The sequence below is a fragment of the Monopterus albus genome, unplaced genomic scaffold (assembly GCF_001952655.1).
Source record: "Monopterus albus unplaced genomic scaffold, M_albus_1.0 scaffold193.1, whole genome shotgun sequence".
Lineage (NCBI taxonomy): Eukaryota > Metazoa > Chordata > Actinopteri > Synbranchiformes > Synbranchidae > Monopterus > Monopterus albus.
Window position 1 is genome coordinate 358,789 of NW_018128073.1, and position 18,491 is coordinate 377,279.

At 44.3% G+C, this 18,491-nt stretch overlaps 1 protein-coding gene across 4 annotated transcripts; it reads left to right on the top strand.

Annotated features, from left to right (window-relative positions):
• Positions 1-2,861: 2,861 nt before the first annotated feature.
• hhla1 (HHLA1 neighbor of OC90) lies at positions 2,862-18,485 on the top strand. Of its 4 annotated transcripts, none has more exons than XM_020617703.1 (15): positions 2,865-3,367; positions 3,675-3,772; positions 4,288-4,344; positions 5,184-5,264; positions 6,121-6,204; positions 7,477-7,560; positions 7,643-7,726; positions 7,821-7,877; positions 8,400-8,480; positions 8,865-8,897; positions 8,999-9,082; positions 9,798-10,208; positions 13,786-13,942; positions 14,892-14,974; positions 17,520-18,485. In XM_020617703.1, the coding sequence occupies exons 1-15, from the start codon at positions 3,324-3,326 to the stop codon at positions 17,561-17,563; spliced, it is 1,482 nt and encodes a 493-aa protein (XP_020473359.1). In that variant the 5' UTR covers positions 2,865-3,323; the 3' UTR covers positions 17,564-18,485. The 4 variants fall into 4 exon arrangements, with proteins under 4 accessions (XP_020473362.1, XP_020473359.1, XP_020473361.1 ...); XM_020617704.1 differs by having other exon boundaries at positions 2,866-3,367; positions 9,801-10,208; XM_020617706.1 differs by lacking the exon at positions 13,786-13,942 and having other exon boundaries at positions 2,862-3,367.
• Positions 18,486-18,491: the final 6 nt, after the last annotated feature.

The window sequence follows — 18,491 nt, forward strand, 5'->3', positions numbered from 1 at the left end:
GTTCTTTTCAGTGTTGGCTTTTTATTCATTTATTTTTGACCATGGTCACGCTTTTCTTGCTATGGCTGTCGAAACCCAGCACAAAACTGTTGGTAATATCCGGGTCAAAGGCTGCATGTACACAGAGCAGCAGCCTGACACTGATGATCTGCAGATTTATGATCGAACCGGTAAAAACGCCTTTTCAAACAGCTTTTTAGTTGTTGGAAGTTTTTTCTATTTTGTTGATATATGCTTCCAGTGCTAAGCTAGGCTAAACACGTACTGGACCTGGCTGCAGACAAGATGGTGGCTTGCAACTAAGCGCACTTTCAACTTTGAAAGGGAAGTTGTCAAAGAGAGCGTATGAAGAACAGAGTGGTAGGTTTGGCCTGCAATCCGCAGAGCTGGGCTCTGAGCGCACTAGTTGTACAGCTATATGAAGAGTGGCGCCTTAATCCGGTTGGCACCGAGCGCATCTTTGCTCAAGTGTCAGACCACAGCTTCTGGGTTCATGGCATGGTCAGCATTGAGTATGTAGTTTCAAATGATGGCCTGATCTAATGTAATACCACACAGCCCTAAATGGGATCATATCTGTCTGCTCCCTAAAGTGAACCCTGTGCAGCCTGGTGCCAGTTTCAGCAGCCACACTGACTTCACCTGTTGTCAGCAATGCCTGAAACATCATCGGGGCATGTCCAGGGTATTTGCTCGTGAGCTCCATGAAAGTGTTGTTTTGTGGGCTGATTAATTGTACGTGGATTCAAGTGTCTGATCAAAGCCTGACTGGTGCTCGCCTCCTGGGCGCAATCCTGGTCACAACGGGATACAACAATGTAGTGGACGCGGAGTTCAACGCCACAGCGTCTTCTCTAAACAGGCGTCGGTTGTATGGCGGGTCCAGTAGCACATGCAGCTGGTGCCGTGATGGACCACGTCCTTTGGAAAACTTGGCTGTAGCTTAATACTGTTGACAGTCTGTGTAGAAAATGCCTGATAGTTCTACCGAGAAGGATCCACAGTCTCAGCTCAGTTAACATGGGGCGAAAAACTAGCAGGCTACTGTCACTAGCCAGTAGGCTAATTTAGCAAAAACAGTGTTAGCCTGTTGCTAACGTGCCAAAGCTAGTCCCTGCTACCCGGAAGCTTGTATTTTAACACTTAAACACACTCTTTAATGAGATTTTTTTCTTTCTTCGATATGGTTTAATGCGCCTTCGATATAAGCTAACAGACAAGCTTTCTTTTGGAATTTGAGTTTCTTTCATTTGTCTTTTTCCTCAGGTTTATATCTGTCCTAAGAGTCTAACGCATTTTAACCTGTTGGGATTTTAAGCGACAAAGTGCAGCTACCATAATGTATAAACATTAAGTGTTTGTTTTTTTTTCATTTCCATAACATTTTTATTAATCTCTTGTCCACAGCTGCCTGCACTAGTATTTATTAAAGGCCAATAAAAATATTAAAGATCACAGATGATTAGAAAACTGTATTTCTGTGAGGGTGGACAGAGCCAGCCATATGGCGTGTGGTCGATGAGGGTGATATTGCAAGGCACATTTTAATAATTCACATTATTACAAATGTTACAAGTGTCATTTTCAATAAAACTTTCTCATTTTCTGGAACAAAACCAGGAAGTTTCAGTTTCCAAGCTACTTGGAAAATGTGCCAAAAGACTGAAACTGAAGAAGGCCTGTCACAGTAACTGAAACTGGCCAGGTACTATGGTACTGTAGCTTTCTTATAAACACACCTGCACAGCATGAAAAACAGCCAAAGCTCTTTGCGGTGTGTCTGTTTGTACAGACGGCCCAGTGCAGTGGGACCTGTGAGCCCCCTGGCTTCCTGGGAGCCTGGATTGTTTTCACAGTAATGTGTGGGGGGAAATACAGATGTTCAAAGTGACATCTGTTGTTCTTGCATAAATGCAGCCATCACACTTTGAGAAACAAAACCAGAAACTGTCTTTCTATACACAGAGGTTGGATATTACCAACAGCTTTGAGTGAGCGAGCTGGCTGCTTCTTTGGCTCAGAAACAGTTAAGTTTCATTTAAGGGGAGTTTGGACTTTCCACTAGTGGCCTTCAGAGCTGTGCATCATGTTTCTCCTTCCAGTTAGAAAAAAAAAAACTTGCCATTTTTATTCTGTATTAGAACACTGAATATTTTGTTTTGATGATATAATATGCAAATGTATTCTTACTTGGTTTTTAAATTTTTTTTTCTTTTCAATTGCACCAGTTATTAATAAAGCATTGAAACCAACAGTGTGTGAGTGGACATTATACAGCGCTGAATGACATCACTATAACATGAACTGTCACTGAGCTGTGGACACTGTGGACCTTCCGTCTGTCTCCAGTCCTCACCCAACACCCTCAGGACAAACTACACCTTTTGGTTTTGTTCAATCAAACACCAGTGTTTTTGCAGAGTGAACATTTCAGCCTCGAGGACGTGTCGGTTTTGTGTCGTGGTCAGTGACTAGCAGATAAAACCTCAACCCAAACAAACAAAAGCATGAAAATATTCTTTAATATATGTTACAAACCTATGAACCTCCAGCTTCTGTGATAATCAGTGACCTGTATTTGGCCAAATATGTTACAAGGAATTTGTCAGTGAAGCACTGTTGGTACAGAAGCGAGGCAGCCATCTGTGGTGCCAACTCAACTGATGCTCTAACCATCAGGGGCAACTTGGGCAATCAGTGTCTTGCCCAAGGACACTTTGACACATGGACTGCAGGCACCGAGATTCAAACCTCCGACCCTCCAGTTGGGAGATGACTGCTCTACCCACTGAACCAAAGCCGCCCCCACTAACTTCTGCTGCTCAACATGGATCAGTTAGGAGTTAGTGGGGCCCCTCCTGCCTGACCAGGACAGACTATAGAACAGAATAGAAGTCCATTGGTAAAAACATAATGAAAATACAATTGCTGCTTCTGCAACAAGCGCTTCATAAAATGGATGAGTCCTTAAGTTAATGTCCTAAATAAATAAATTAAAAACAAAGGTCCACAACCTTAAAAATTGAAATCCTAAGTATCCAGGTTTATTGTTGACAGCAACTTCATGAGATAGTAGGACCCACGGTGATCGTGACAGTGATATCCAGAGCCCTGTAACCTGGAGTTCCAGTATCTGAGTTCAGAGCAGTTGCAGCCCAGAGGAGCAAGACACAAAGGCTGCACTGTTTGTAGCTGTTGTCTGTCTGTGGTGGATGTGATTTTTTTTGGCAGAGCCTGCTGCCAGCCTCTGCTGCTCAGAGGGGGGCACGGGCATCCCTTCCCCCGTATCTCAGCAGAGGTGTGTGAACCATTGGCGAGGGTTGATGCTACTGGAGGGTCGACAGTGCTGCTGCGTTTACAGGAGCAGGTAAGCTATGTTTGTTGGTTTTCGTTCAGCAGAGTAGAGACTGTTTGACCTTTAGAGCTACTCGGATTTCAGCATTTTAACCTGCGACAGAAGTGTAGGTGACAACAACAGACTGCCAAGTATGTGTCACACTTTGCTCTCAATTTCAGACTTTTGAGTAAAAGAGGTTTAGAAATCTACAAGTTCTGCTGTTGATGTCTTACAGAGGCTGGTTTACTCACACTTGTTGCACCCACCTTTCTATTTTTAGTTTGTCTGTGTCAACGCTATCAGTAACAGTTTGATCCACTGTGTTTTGTGGCTCCAGCAGGGCCATGGCAGGTGCACAGAGAGGCACAGGGCGTCCACGCTGCTGTCTGATCAGCTGTGTTGCTACCGTTTCACTCCTCCTCCTCTTCAGCCAAGGTCAGTCTGGAGGTGTCTGAATTGAGTCTTTGTCTTCATAAAATCCCACTGGTTTTATAATTGTGTCATGTTTTTTAAATGGTGGGACCCCGTGAGTTAGAAAATGTACCTTTGTAATCACAGTTACAAAGCTATTGAACCATTTGGTTTAATGGGATGAGTTTAGGCTGAAAGGCCTGTTTACTTCAGGGCTGATGTGTTGCACTGTATTGCACAGGGCTTAGTGTACATGCAGCTTCTCAGCTACTACAGCAATAGTGACCAGACCAACTCTGAAGAAACGATGTTATGAAGGCTGTAGCTCTGCAGGTTGAGCTCAGTGTTGGACATGTGCCTTCTTTTTTCTAGTTGCAGTTTATTTCACCTGACCAATCCGCTCAGTATTCACACTGTTTTATATGCACAGTAATCAAAAACAATAGCTAAACCTCAGTTAGCTGGAATAAACAAACAAGCAAAACTCTAATCAAACAACCCCTTGCTTTTAAAATCTGATTAGTTTGTGTTTCTTGCAGCTTTAAAAGCCAGACACCAGGACGACAGGCACAGAAGACACATCCAGAACTCCACCGGTAATCCTCATTTCACTGTTCTGCGTGTTTCCATGGTTTTACATTGTCACTTATGTCTGGCTTCACCTGCTGAGCCAAAGGAAACAGATGCACTCAACACTTCACATACAAACTGTCCTGTTCTGCGTTTACTGATTTCAGCATATGAACAATTCACTCTTCCAAAAAAGGCTTTATTGAGTCAGTCCTTTCCTAAATTCACTCCCCTGATAGTCTGGGAGACCTGATATTACAGCTGTGTTAATGCTTGAATTGTGGAAAATTCATCTGTGACTTAGTGAAGCTGCATATTTCTGATGCTATGAAACCAAAGATGCAAAATAGTTTGATAACCACATAAAGAGTTAAATATTCAGTCGGGGTGTTAAAGATTTTGAAACAGCATTTTTTGTCAGTACTGCTTCGCTCTGAAGACGTCACTGCACAACAGATTATAGAAGCAGCTAGAAATGGCAGATCGTCACTAACACTGCTTTAAATATGTTACTTCAATAATAGAAAGTACTTGAAAAATTTCAAACTGCGTCCTGATGTGAATGTGCACCAGAACACAGAATAATGCACGACATATGTTTCTCCCTCAGACTGTCAGAACATAATTAAGAAAACTGCATCACCATGCTAAGAAATCCTTTTTGTAAAAACTCAAAACTCCACCACAATGTCAGCATTGAACACCTATAACGTACGATATGAAATATGGCTGAGTATATGGGACTGACTGTTCCACTGGGGGCTCGTTGCTTTTTTACGTGATGCAACCACTTTCTGCTGATGCTGTTAATTCCACTACAGGGAATAAGCTCCCACTGACTCGACTGTCTGGTTTTATTTCCCAGAAACCCCTGCAGGGCTCATTGATCCAGCTGCCATCGACCTCACTCCCCTGGTCAATACGTTAATAAATTCAAGCCACTCGGGTACGTTGTCATGTGACCTCAGCAGAGGTCAGGTAGCCGACAGGGCTGCTCCATGTGGTGTCTGTTACACACAGTATGTAGATAGTTTTGGTTTTACTGGCCCAGGTTTCAAGACATGGAGGTGAGGAACTGTGATAAAACGAACAGCATCATCGCTTTCCCTTTGACTGTACAGATGTGCTGCTGTTGCATTGTTGTTCAGCTGCATTGTACTGGGCTCATCAGCTGGCTCAGCGATGCCTCGGAGCATAAACTTAGGACCTATATGAGTAAACAGCAGCAGAGGTGAGGCTGAACGTGTGTTTTAGAGACCTGGGTGGATTGACAAGCCTGGTTTTCCACTGTGGTGACAGGTGGGGACCTTAACTGGAAAAGCACTTTAAAAGTGTGTATTTGATCAGTTCGGTTGCCTTCTGAAGTTTTGTATTTGACAGATAATAGATGTGAAGGTTCACTTATCACGTTCTATAAGTGTTTACTGTAAGTCAGGTCCTGTTTAGTCTGCAAAGTGGTCAGAAACATCACGAATCTTAGTTTTCAACATGTCAACAGCTGTATTTTCCTCTCAGGTTTTTAAGGCTCAAAATTCAGCCCTCAGATTGTTTAACTTTAATCCAATATAAGCATTACTTTACCTTTAATATCCACCTGTCAGATTTAAGGCCACAGATGTGAAATGATGTTCCTTCAGTGCAGATTTTTCCCAGCGTGTTGCATCATATTGAATCTGGAGTGTCACGTGCACACTTCTCATTACAGCTGGTGGTCTGTCTCTTTTCTGGTTTGTACTTTTAGATGCCTAAACTTTGTCCATGTCATAAAGTCCTGACACTCATCAGTTCATTCTGTTTTCCAGGCTCCCGTCAGCTCTTCTCCCTCCTCAGCGTGACGTCCTACAGCTCTCTGGCTCTGCATAAACTCACCCTGCTGGTCTACAACAGTAAATACTCTGTATCTACAAATGTCTGTCTCTGCTCAGTAACAAGACACCAAAGTGTGGAAACTGTTCATAGATGTGCCATAAAGATGGGCGACAGATGAGAGGACAAACCGCCACCCAGTCACAGTGGGACTCTTTTCCATTGTCTGACATCCTGGGGATAAACAGATTAATCAGGTCATCGGGACGATGATCGATCAATGACCTGCTGGTCGTGTCTCCACTCAGTCAGGAGGCTCCTCTCACCTGTCGCAATCTGAACTCTACCAGACTCTACATTAATGGGTTCAGAGCTATAAACTCCAACTTTGGCAGTAGGGCCATCTTGTGGTTTGGGTGTGTAACTGCCTGAAGTATCACACTGGGTACATCCCATGTCTCTTATAGGCACCGCCATTTCCAGTGTAAGGAGAGAGGAAATGAAACAATCCTTCATCTGAAGCGTCTAATCACCAAATGATGTCTGATAAAATGTCGGTTCATACGACTTCTGCACTCGATGCTCTCGTGTATCCTCGCTCACCACTCCTCTAGCAGCCTCCTGGCTCCTCATAGGTTATATATCAGTCCTGGAACATCCTCGGTCGAGGACGTAGGAACAGTTCTGTAAGAGATGCGGGATGTGCCCACTGTGTTTTAACCCTAATGGTACGATGGGCACTCAGTAATGTTTGGACTTTATTGGTACCTGTAAGTCTAATTAGCTGTCAGGAAACCTAATGCTGTGACTGTGTTAAAAACACTTTATCCACATTCTGACAGGGTGGAGTTTGGACCTGACTGAGCTGTGCAGCATCTTCCAAAAATGATGCCATTAAAGAAAAGTAATTTGGGCTCAGTGAAGGGAATCAGACTTCTTACATATACGTGCAGTGCAAAACTGCCCAGTGGCTCTAAAAGGCCCGTGTACTTAAACTTTGCTTTTTACTACATAACTTGATTATTGAGAAATGTTCCTGACTGAAGCCGATTGTCTGCTATGTTGAGTCCTCTGCCTCGACTTGATGGGACCTGTGTTCAGGTGGAGTTTTAACACTTTACCTGTTTGGGTTTAATTGTGGTCATTTGTTGTAAATTGAGTTTCATTAAATTGTGTATTGAGTAATTAAGACAGAAAATATGATGCCATCACTGGAGAAACGTGCTACGACGGCCAGTGGTTATTCTCATTATCAATACATTACTTTATTTAATAATCAGTAGATTGTTTGGTGTTTAAAGTGTCAGAGCTGTTCGACTTCTCTGAGCTGATGTCACCTCCTGTGTTTCCAGTTTCCAGCATCAGAAGTTTGGAAAGCAGCGTGTTCAGGAGGAGATTCTGTTACTGTGTCACCAATGAGACCAACGATCTGACCGGTAGGAACATCGAAACCTTTCATCTCACCTCAGGCATCAGCAAATGTTTTACTCCCAGGTCAGTGACTATGTTTTCCATCAGACTTCACGGCCGTCCTGTTGGATGTGATGGGAAACTCTACCAGTTACTTACACGAGCTCTTCAAGTCTGCCTCCATATTATCAGGCATGTCAGCTGATACAGTGTCGCAGGTTTCCTTTTTGTTCACAGGCCGCTTGTCGTAATGTGGTGAACTGCCCCTGTGTTTTCTGTTTGTCAGTGAGCCAGAGGAACGACTCGGGCTGTATTTACATCTGTGTCATGGCGGGTACCGTGGGTAAGTCCAGCTCGCTGGCTCCATTCTGCTGAGTTCTGTTCACTAGCACCGTTTCCACTGTGTGCACTGAGCCGTTCAGTTAACCAGTCAGTTTCATCTGCTTGTTTCTGTTGATCTGGAAAATGGAGTTTGAGTTGTGTGTGTGTTGATTTCAGTTGTATTTTGCCTTGTTTGATTAATGCTGTTTCTCTTTAACTGGATCCAATATCACACCCACGAAGCCTGAACGTTCAACAGCAAAATTAAAAACATCCAGAGAAATAAAACTAAGTGACCAGCTGGATGTTTTGTACACGACTATTGACATACAGAGAAAAAAGAGTCCAGTGAATAATTTAATGAGATCTTTTACCTTCTGTCTCTCTTTAATGAATTCAAATCCACTTTACAAATGGGATTCACTCTAACTGGAACCAGTAAGGGTCAGTCAATCCCAGTCTGGTATTAGGAACCATCCTGCAGCTCGACTATCTTCACAGGATGTTGATGATGATGATGATGATGATGTATGTGCTTGTCCAGGCAGAGAGCTGCCGGCGCTCTGGGAGGTCGACTCCATCACTCCACTGTTCAACCAGACCATCATCAAAGGACCTCACAGAAGTTTGTTTAAAACATCCACCAATACACAAACTGGTTTATTATATGTCCCAGCGACCCCAGAATCCAGGCTGATTCTTGGAAGAATGTTTCTGAAATGATGCTCCAGGCATCTAGGATAATACCATCTCATGGAATAAAAACATGGTTTGACTACATCATCTAGTTTCAGTGAAGGGCTGGTGAGATTTTAGAGAAGAATCAGGAGTTTAAGGCGTTAAAGAAAAGACCTCACACTTTGTCGTGCACTGATCATGGCACAGTACAAAGCACTGAGCTTGTAGTTAGCAAACACGAGGGCAAAACCAACAGATTATGTTCTCTCGTACTGCACAAACAGAGTCTCCCCTTCCTGGTTTTACTGAACTTTTCTTCTTCCTTTTCAAGTTGGCAGTGACTCCTCCTTCAGGCTTCCTGTCGGTGAGTCACTGAAAAAACACCCATTTGAGCATCTGTTGTCATCGATAAGACACTAAAGCGCCGTTTAATTCACATTTCCAACTGTCTATTTTAAACCTCAGAACGGCACCAACTGCCCACAAATCTGAGTCACGTCGCTCCATCTGGGATGAGCTCGGTGTTCCGAGTCCAGGCGACCGCACACGGTGAGTCTGTCTGCTCCGTTTCATTTAAGGCCAGACTCACTCTGTTAAATCTGGTGCTTTCTCAGAAACACTGTAAACAGTGATAAACTCCTGGTGGATGAGACATTTTGCTTGTTCAGCAGAGCCGTTAAAGTTTCCTGGGTGCTAGCAGTTGTTTGTAATTTACTGGAAGTTCACTTTCTTTATTGTCCCTGTAATTATCAAACTACCCAGAAAATTACCAGAAGGTTATGGTTGTGTAAAATCAAGCATTTCCAGAGGTTCTTCCATTAAAGTGCAAAAAATAAGACAACACTGTGATACATTGTGTGTTGAGATGAACTCTGCTGTTGCCTGCTGTGGGAGTTCATCTCAACACAATTACAACACAATCCTTTAGATTTAAATATATTTACTGCAATATGTTTTTATGTGTGTGCAGCACTTCATGTTCTTTCAACAAGACGTTTTGTAAATGAAATGAGCGTGTGGTAACAGCTGGTTGAAGGCTGCAGTGACTTTGGTTAATGTGTTTAATTAAATGTTCGGTCTATTAGATGCTACCAGTTAGTTCAGAGTAATAATCACATTTTCTGATGTGAAGTCTTGTGTTGGCCGACAGCCAAGAATCGACTGATCAAGTGACTGATTGTGTTGGTGCCTGCTGGTTAAGATTCAACCTGTCAGTGTTTTACACCTCATTGCAACTTTGTTTCTTTTTGTTTGTTTGGTTAAGCAGTTTCACCAGCTCCAACAATCACAGCTCCAGGGCCACAGGAAACGCCTCAGCACTTTACAGCAGCCGTGCTGCAAAGTGCAGCGGACACAGCAGAGATGACAAAGATGTGGACGACAGCCCAGGCACAGGCTTCAGAAAGGCCAACAGTGACAATTCTGCAACCAGCCGCAGTGTCGACCCAGCCGGTCGCCACTGTGTCAGTGCCAGCTGCTGCAGCTCCTTTCAGTACGACCCAGGCGTCCATGGTGTCACACAGACCTACAGTGTTCTCACCAGGGGTCAACCAGACCTGGCTGAGCGCACACCCAGAGAGAACAACTGGACTTTCTCCTGCCCACCCCACAGAGGGGCCTGTGGCAGCCAGGAGGACTACGGCACGCAGTAGGGCTGAGGAACCAGAGAAGCCAGGTAGGGGATTCTAGGTTCACTGAGTTTGATACGCAGCACATCAGTATTATTTAATTAGTATTACACAACAGTACAATCCACTGTGTGAGCTTTACTGCTGCTGTTAGGACTGTGCTGACTGTGCGTGTCCCGTGATGGGCCTGAGCCACCAGATGGTGGTGTCATCGTTTCTCCTTTCTGCAGTCTGTACACGTTCAGTCTGTTTTATTGCAGATTCACTGTACTGCTTTCGACTGAGCGGTCTTTCTTGTATTTAACCTGATCTTGTCATAAATGGTGTGGACAAAAAAGAGAAACTACAGAAACCCCTGGCAGTATAATGCAACACAACAGCACCACAAACTGTGAAGCCAGGATGTTTGTGCAGGACTGTTACATTCACTTTATATGTGAATACACTTCACACGTGCACTTCAAAACGCGATGGCGACCACCTGACACCGGTGAGACGAGCTCCGTCATTTGTTGTACTGGGCTGAACAATGTAATAAAGAAAACAGTGCTTAGCAAACACCACATACCTGCAGTGCACCACAGAGGCGTGTGGCATGTCAGTCGTCAGTCTGTGCAGACTGGACCCTCGCAGATGGGCAGATGCTGAAAATTTGAGAAAAGAAGTAACAGTGTGCAGGAACATCTGGACTCCAGCCTACTCTTAGAAAACAGCTGTAATCACATCAGATCCAGTCACCGTCATTTCTGGACACACCAATTCAATTTTAGCCCAGGGAAAAGTGTGCATTATGTGTGTGTGTGTGTGTTAGAGCACAGGAAAGCAAGCATAAGCCATGCAGGAGGCTGAGATAGTAACCATAGTAACACAGGCACGGCCCCCTTCACTGTATGTGAAAGCTTCGATGGTCTTAAGCTGCGAGGGTTAAAAGCAAATTAAGGCCAAATATCCGGTGTTTATCTGTCTGTTACACGGTCAGTGAGCACGCTGGGATGGAGAAGAGGCTGAGGCACAGAAGTACGAGGGTTCCCAGTCACAGAGCACCTGGAGCATCTTATACAGAATCAACAAAACAAATCAAATTTAAAAATATCTCTAGACTGTAGCCTTTTCAGTCCCAGTCCACTCTTCCATTAGTCTTTTCTCAGTTAGGTAATATAGATGTACTACACCTCGTCGTTTCCAGGATGTCCAGGGTTACTGGTAATAAAATTAAAACATTTGAAGCTGGTGAAGAACTGCTAGGTGTAACTAGAACATGAATTAGATCCAAAATCCTCCTAACAGCACATCATGCAGTGAGGGCAACACCTGTGACCCGTTTACAATGTCTAAATCCTCTCCATGTGAGGTGGACACAGCCAAGCTACACGGACACATGATGGCTCATGTTGCTCCTAACACATATTCTCTTAAAAGGATAAAAACATCCTTCATCCGAAGTGTCTGACACTGAATAGACTCTCAAGAGGATGGCTCACGATAAAGAGCCTAGTAAGTATGGGCTAGTGCATTAGGGAGGGTGAGTGTGCAGTAACCATCCACTCCCTGTCTTCAGTGCTGTTGACGTGCTGATTGAGGGTGAGATCAGTTCACCTGTAAGTTTCAGCTGGGCTAGTTCCAAATGTGAGTGCACTATTTGCACCTGATTAGAAAATCAGGGGTTAACTGGTGTGTGTTTGGCTGCTATCTGTGACACTTATCAACTGATCCACACACTCACTGAAGCCCACAGTTTGTATGTATTTGCCTTTAGAAGGCCGTGCATGATGCATTAAAAGGGCACCGGTGCTGTGCTTGCCCACGGCCCAGCAGAGCCACTAGATGGCAGTAACATCCCACTGCACAACCAGCAGCTGCTCCCCCACTGACTTCTGCCTAGCAACAAACACAAGGCTGAGCATCCTGTTCAGTTTGTCACTGAGTCATTAGTGCAGTACGATGAGTATTGACGCCCTGCTGCACTTCTCTGCACCCTGTGTGTCTGCTCTGTGGACGTCTCACAGATAGACCTCGGTGTTTGTCACATACACCGCTGATGAGGAGCTGTGGTTGGTTCATCCGTCCATAAATGGCTGGTCGGTGTCACCTCTGTGAACACTGCAGATCATTTCTCATCAGTCACTGCTGCAGTATTGACTTTTGTAAAGAAAAATGAGAACAGCTGCAGGTTTTCAAGGTGATTTAGAGGAGGGAAGAAGGCTTCCCCCAGACACTAGGTCGGTCAGTTTAGCCTGGCCTGAAATATCTCGATAAAAATATTGGATGGGTTGTCATGAAATTCATTTATTGTTCTCAGAGGATAAATCCTGATAACCTAAGTGGTCATCTGACTTTGGTTGGTTAGAATCAGAATCATTTTAATGGCCAAGTATGTTTGACTGTATATTTACAGTTTATTGCACTGGAACGATGCTGTGTCCAGTCACATAGTCATGGGTTAACTGTTCATCAGAGTGACAGCCCAGGGGAAGAAACTGTCCTTGTGCCTGGTTGTCTTGGCGCAGGGTGACCTGTAACACCATCCAGAGGGGAGGAGCTCAGTTTGTGTCCAGGGTGTGCGGGGTCTGCAGTGATCCTCTCCGACCTCCTTTTGACCCGTGAGGTGTACAGGTCCACCATGGAGGGCAGGCTGGCACTGATGGTTCTTCCTACAGACCTGACTGTCCCCTGGAGTCTGTTCCTGTCCTGTTTGGTTGCAGAGCCAAACCAGACAGTGATGGATGAGCAGAGAACAGTGACTGCCATCTTGGCATTTTGCAACCCGATGTTTTACAGTAGCAACCACGTAGCTGAGTGAACTATCAGGCTGCCAGTCAAACCTGTCACTAAGTAGAATACACCTCTTTTTATACCATCAAATAAATTCACCTGAAAAACATCTCAGAGTGACAGAAATCATCTCTGGGAAAAATAAATTTGATTTGGCTAAAATAAAATTTTTAGTTTGGCTCATGCCCCATCCACTAACACGGAGGGGGCGGGGTTTATGACCTGTAATAAACCCGGCTACCAGGGGCGACTGGTGGTGGTTTCATGTCTGAGAGCGGTCACATCTTCTGTTTTTGTATGAAGTCACTGGTCTAACCTTAAATTTTCAAACTAAGCAATAAACATGTTTTGTTTCTTTAAGTTTGATTTGGAAAAGTTTCCTGCTCTGGACCAGAAAATCAGCACAGAATGTGGAAAAGCATCTAATTGAAATTCACACTTGAATATGTATTTTATGGTAATTATGAGCCTGTGTGCCTACAATACATTAATTATGATGAGACTGCAACGGCACCAGTGGTTCCTGTAATGGGAATCTGAGTACTGAGGAGACATTATGCAAAATGAATACAATGAGAGTATCTGTCGGACGGATGCCTGGATGATTTATTCTCCATGTAAAATCTCCAAATCACCGTTGTGGGTGTTCAGAGGTTAATTACAATGCCTTTGATTATTTTATGTGCAAACCCACCTCTGTGATCATCTTTTATCTTTGTAATTAACTTTACTTTGGTTCTGTTTGGCAGAGTAATTAAGCAGTATGTGAAGCTGGATCAGTGTGCAGAAGTTTACACAGCTGTTCAGATCTTGTCTGTGACTGACGTGACCTCTTGCTCCATCTGTTGAGAGGTTGTCCTCGGCGAAGGCCGCCGCCGATCAGCAGGTTGACCTCCGGCGGCCCAGCGACAGTCGGTGCTCACAAGCTGCAGCCCTGTGTCCTCGAGCTCTGCCGGTTCTTCTCTCAGTGCCTCTGCAGACCCTTCAGCCACAAGACGCGCATGAAAAGGTCTTCACACCAGCAAATGACACTTTCTTCACCGAGCTGTTTTAATTATATGATGTGGTAGAGCCAGAAAACGAGGAGCTGAGTGAGAAAGGTGAGGAAGTGAGAGCTGTAATGAAAGCTGAAGCTGATTAACAGAAGTAGCAACAGTGTCGAGTCATTTTCTCAGCACCGAGTTAGGACAGGAAATGTGGACACCAGGCAGTGTCTACACTGGACATACTGGCATTTAGGCTGGAACTGGACTGACGGACCTCTGACAGTATTGACAACTCACAGTGAATTTAATGAAGCAAACCTGACAAGACTCTCACAGACGTCTGGGGGTGGCTGTCAGATGTCACAGGGGTTCGTTTTTATGCCTTACTTGGAGGAATATGACTTTTTCTCTACTAAATCCAGGACTAGGTCATGTGCAATTGCAAACGGGTACAGATGAAGAAAAGATGGAGTGGATGTGTAACTTTGGTGCCAAGCTTGTGTCTGAAGCATGGGGAAAAAGGCAGGACGTTTTGTTGGTTTGGTAGTGATATTGTAAAAACCACAATGGAGGCAGAACCTGGCAGTTTGTTTTATCGGTGTCCTGTAAGCCTGTGTGGGCTCGGCATGTACAAATGCATGACAGTGATTAAAAATCCAACAGAAATTAGCTGATCAGCTTGTTGCTATGTTTCGCACCCTGCATCGGCTCCCAACATGCATCACAGTGTATTCACGATTTGACGTTAATCTCTAAACTGGGATGAAAAGTGAGCTTTGTCCTCGATGTCTCAGCTCCTTACATCCACACAGAGCCGTGTTCCAGCCCTTTGAGACATGTTCATGTTTTTCTGTCTAGCTAATCCAGCAGCTAATCCTGATAAAGGACGCTTTTCTGTGAGTCTTAAAACAATGTGTCTGCTCAGCTGATGCTGAAACAGGGATCTGATCTGTGGATCTTCTGGTCTTACAGATACTGCGACGACAGGCACCCCTGGTATGAAGAACACACGCCTGAGGTGTGTTGGCGGGTCAGGAGAGTGGCCTTCTCCAGAAGTAAGTGAACTGTAGATGGAGGTGTGATCGATTCTCTGTGCCTCCTGTCACCCGTCACAGATCAGTGAGTTTCCTCAGAGCCTCAGACTCCAGGACACCCCACTGTCAAAACTGTGGAGTGACGAATCACTGCGGCTCAGATATTTAGTCCGATGCTGAATCTGTACTTACTGTACCGTTCAGCTGTCAGTGTATCAGGTGCACCTCACTCAAACTGAAGGCCGAGTCCAGCCACCTTATGGAGGAAACTTACTTCAGCTGCTTGAGTCTCTCTGTCTCTACCCAAAGCTCGTGACCAGAGGTCAGGGCTGGAACATAGACTGGTAAACTGAAAGCTTTGCCTCCTGGCTCCGCTCCCCCTTCACCACAACAGTCACGCTCCATTGTACCTTGAGATACTTGGTGAACTCCTTTGCTTTGGGAGTGACTCGCCACCACCCGCAGTCTCTCTTAAAAATATGTACAGTGTGTTTGCCACAGCCAGTTAGCTTAGCTTAGCATAAAGACTTGCCTGCAATTGTTCAACATTTACAGAAACCCCCAACCTCTAAAGCTCACTACACATGACAGCTCACTGTAAAATAAACAATTTCACAAAAATGGTTTCCTTCAGTTTTGATGACCCAGAAGAACAAAACAAAATGTGCTAAACCTCCCTGCTCAGGAGGTCAGGTTCCAACTGTATAGGTTCTTATAGGGTTTGTAAATTGGTTCATGTCTTGACTTTCCACAGATTTGATTGAAAACTCCTCTAGTTTTAGAGAAAGTCTTCAGACAGACAAACACAGGCAGAGAACTTCTTCAGGTGAGGCAATTACAGAGCAGATGATGCTTTAAAAAAATACCAAAGACAACTCAGAAAGATGTCGGTTTGTTCAGTGGAAACCACGTTAGTACTTTTACAGAGTGTGAATCAGAAATAACCGGGCAGCACACTTCATCTGTGGACACGTGTCAGCCATGTTGCTGGGAGTCGTATAAGAGCTCATTAGAGTAGCAGCAGCTCTGCAGACACCTCTGAGCTACAGCCATGACTCCTCAGAGCTAATGGGCTCAAGAGGTCACAGAGCGAGCTGCCTCTCTCACAGCTTCTGACACGCCGATCATCCAGCACCAGGCCGGACAGAGGACTCACAAGGTGTCACACCAGTCCTCTAACTGGCTCTAATTAGACTTCTGTGTGTATTTTTAGGCTTTAGCTGGGTTTGATGTGAAAGTGCCAAAGTAGCAGTGAGTGAAAGTGATTAATAAAAAACAGTGAGTGGTCTGAAAAGCTTCACAATCATCTATCAATCATCATGTTAATGACGGAAAATGTTTTCGGTTGTGGCTCTACATGAAAACACACTTAAAACTAGTAGTACAGGGAAATATCAGGGTTTTCTTAGGATTTTCAAACAAATTGGATTCATGATCACTACACCCGTCTACGGCTTGAACGATGATGCTTTTCATTCTAGGCTTTTTGTGAATAATTCTGTCTGTAAAATGTCACATAACTGGGACAAGACCTGATACAGATTCCAGGTTTCATTATCAAGATAGTCTTACAACACTGTGCTCGTGGGGCTCTGTCGAGGAGTTGTCATTTTGTCACTGGATGAAGTAAATGTGTTCAAACATTTGGCATGTAGATCTACGTTGACTAGGTCACACCTGCAGGAGTCATTGTAGAAGAGCATGGAAAAGTGCAGTGTGCAACACTGAGCTTTAAAGCTCCATATAAGGCTGAGTCAGACGAGTGTTTATTCTTTGCTTGGATCAGGAAGATCCAAGATGTCACACATTGTCTGGTAAAATTAGTGAAAAGTCACTAACAGGATTTGTCCAACAAATACAGAGACTGAACAGTCTCTTCACAGCCTTAATTTATCTCTGGACTTTGTAACCTGTGTTCTGTAGTTACCTTAAGCCCCTTTTCAGCCACCTGGTACCGACTCGACTCGCCTTATTTGTGTTTCCATCAGTCAGATGTTGGGGATTGTACCTGGTACCTGGGACTATTTTTGGTATCACCTCCATCGAGGTTCCAAGCGAGCAGAGGCGACACTAAACGATAACGTGTAAACACTGCAGACTAGCAACTAGTTAGAGAAATCACATCATCAATATGCGAGATGACCCATTTTTAAAAGCAATGTTATTTAACATTAACTGCGACATTACTGTACCAACTAAAACCAGCCACATACATTCGATGTCCTCCGTTGTTACTGTGTCAGTCGCTGATGACGTCACGGCAGTGTAGTGCAGTGTTGCTATGACAACCAGCTACACCGAGAGGGGACCATCTGTGGTGGAAAACCAAGCAGCCGGTACCGAAAGCGAGTCGAGTCAGTACCAGAAGATGGAAAAGGGGCTTTATGGATCTGTAATGTGGAGCGAGATTTTTCCTTCTGTGGGTTCACTCTTCTGTTTATGCTTTAGAACAAGACAACTGTTAGATTTATATCTCAAATGTTTCTTATTTCAGTGACAACCACATTCAACCCATAGCTGAAAGAAGAATCTGCCTCCAGGCTTGTAACTCTTCCTCCCCCCACAGATCTGAAACAGAGATGCCTGACAAAGATGTGCAATAACCTGTGACCACAGTGGAAGCAGAGAGAGACAAAGAGCTGTTCATCATCACAGGACGTGACTGAAACTACAAACGACAGCTGAGAACAGTTGTAGAACATCTGCAGAATGTATGGAAACAAAATCTGCTAATTTTCAAGTCTGTATGGGTTTCATGTGACTGTAGACATCTGCCATCTGTCATACTCTGACATTCATCAGTATGATATACCCAGTGATTTAGTTTATAGAGCCAAGACTAAATGTACTGCATGACTCACACTGAGCAAAGAAACCAATTTAGATTTTTTTATCAGTTTAAAAAACTCTGGTTGATTTCCCAGCTGCCCCTGTAGATCGACGCATGACTGCACTTCACACAGACACCTGGCGTAAAAGTAGCATGTCCGCTGGTAGATCTGCTCCTCAGTTTGAAGCTGTTTGAATAATAGAATTAAACATTGCAGCTTTCTGAATGCCATGTTGAATTCTTTAAGAGCTCACAGACCAGACCAACCGTGTTCTGACTGACTTTTTCTCTTAGAGCTTCACAATCGTCCCTCTTGCTTGTGGTGACTGTCCCATATGGACCACCTGGGTTTTTCTAATGGGACTTTTCCCACATTTTACAGAATTGTCCAGTTTTTGAGGATAAAGTTGAGGAAATTGAAAGTTACACTTGTCAAAGTGGTGATATTGTCCCTCACTGAAGGAAAAACATGCAGCTGAAGGCCTCAAAAACTAGTAAGTGGCCCTTGTGAAGCTTCGATTCTCTTTAGGGAGAATTGCCTTAAACGAATCCCTAAACTCGCCACTTGTTTCATCTTAATGTCTTCATGACGTGCATGTCCAAGCACAGGAGCAGAGACACACTTCAGCCCTTGTGATGACCTCAAAACAATTTGACACGACCGTCCTCCCCCACAGATGCACCCATACAATACCCCAGTGTCAGCCC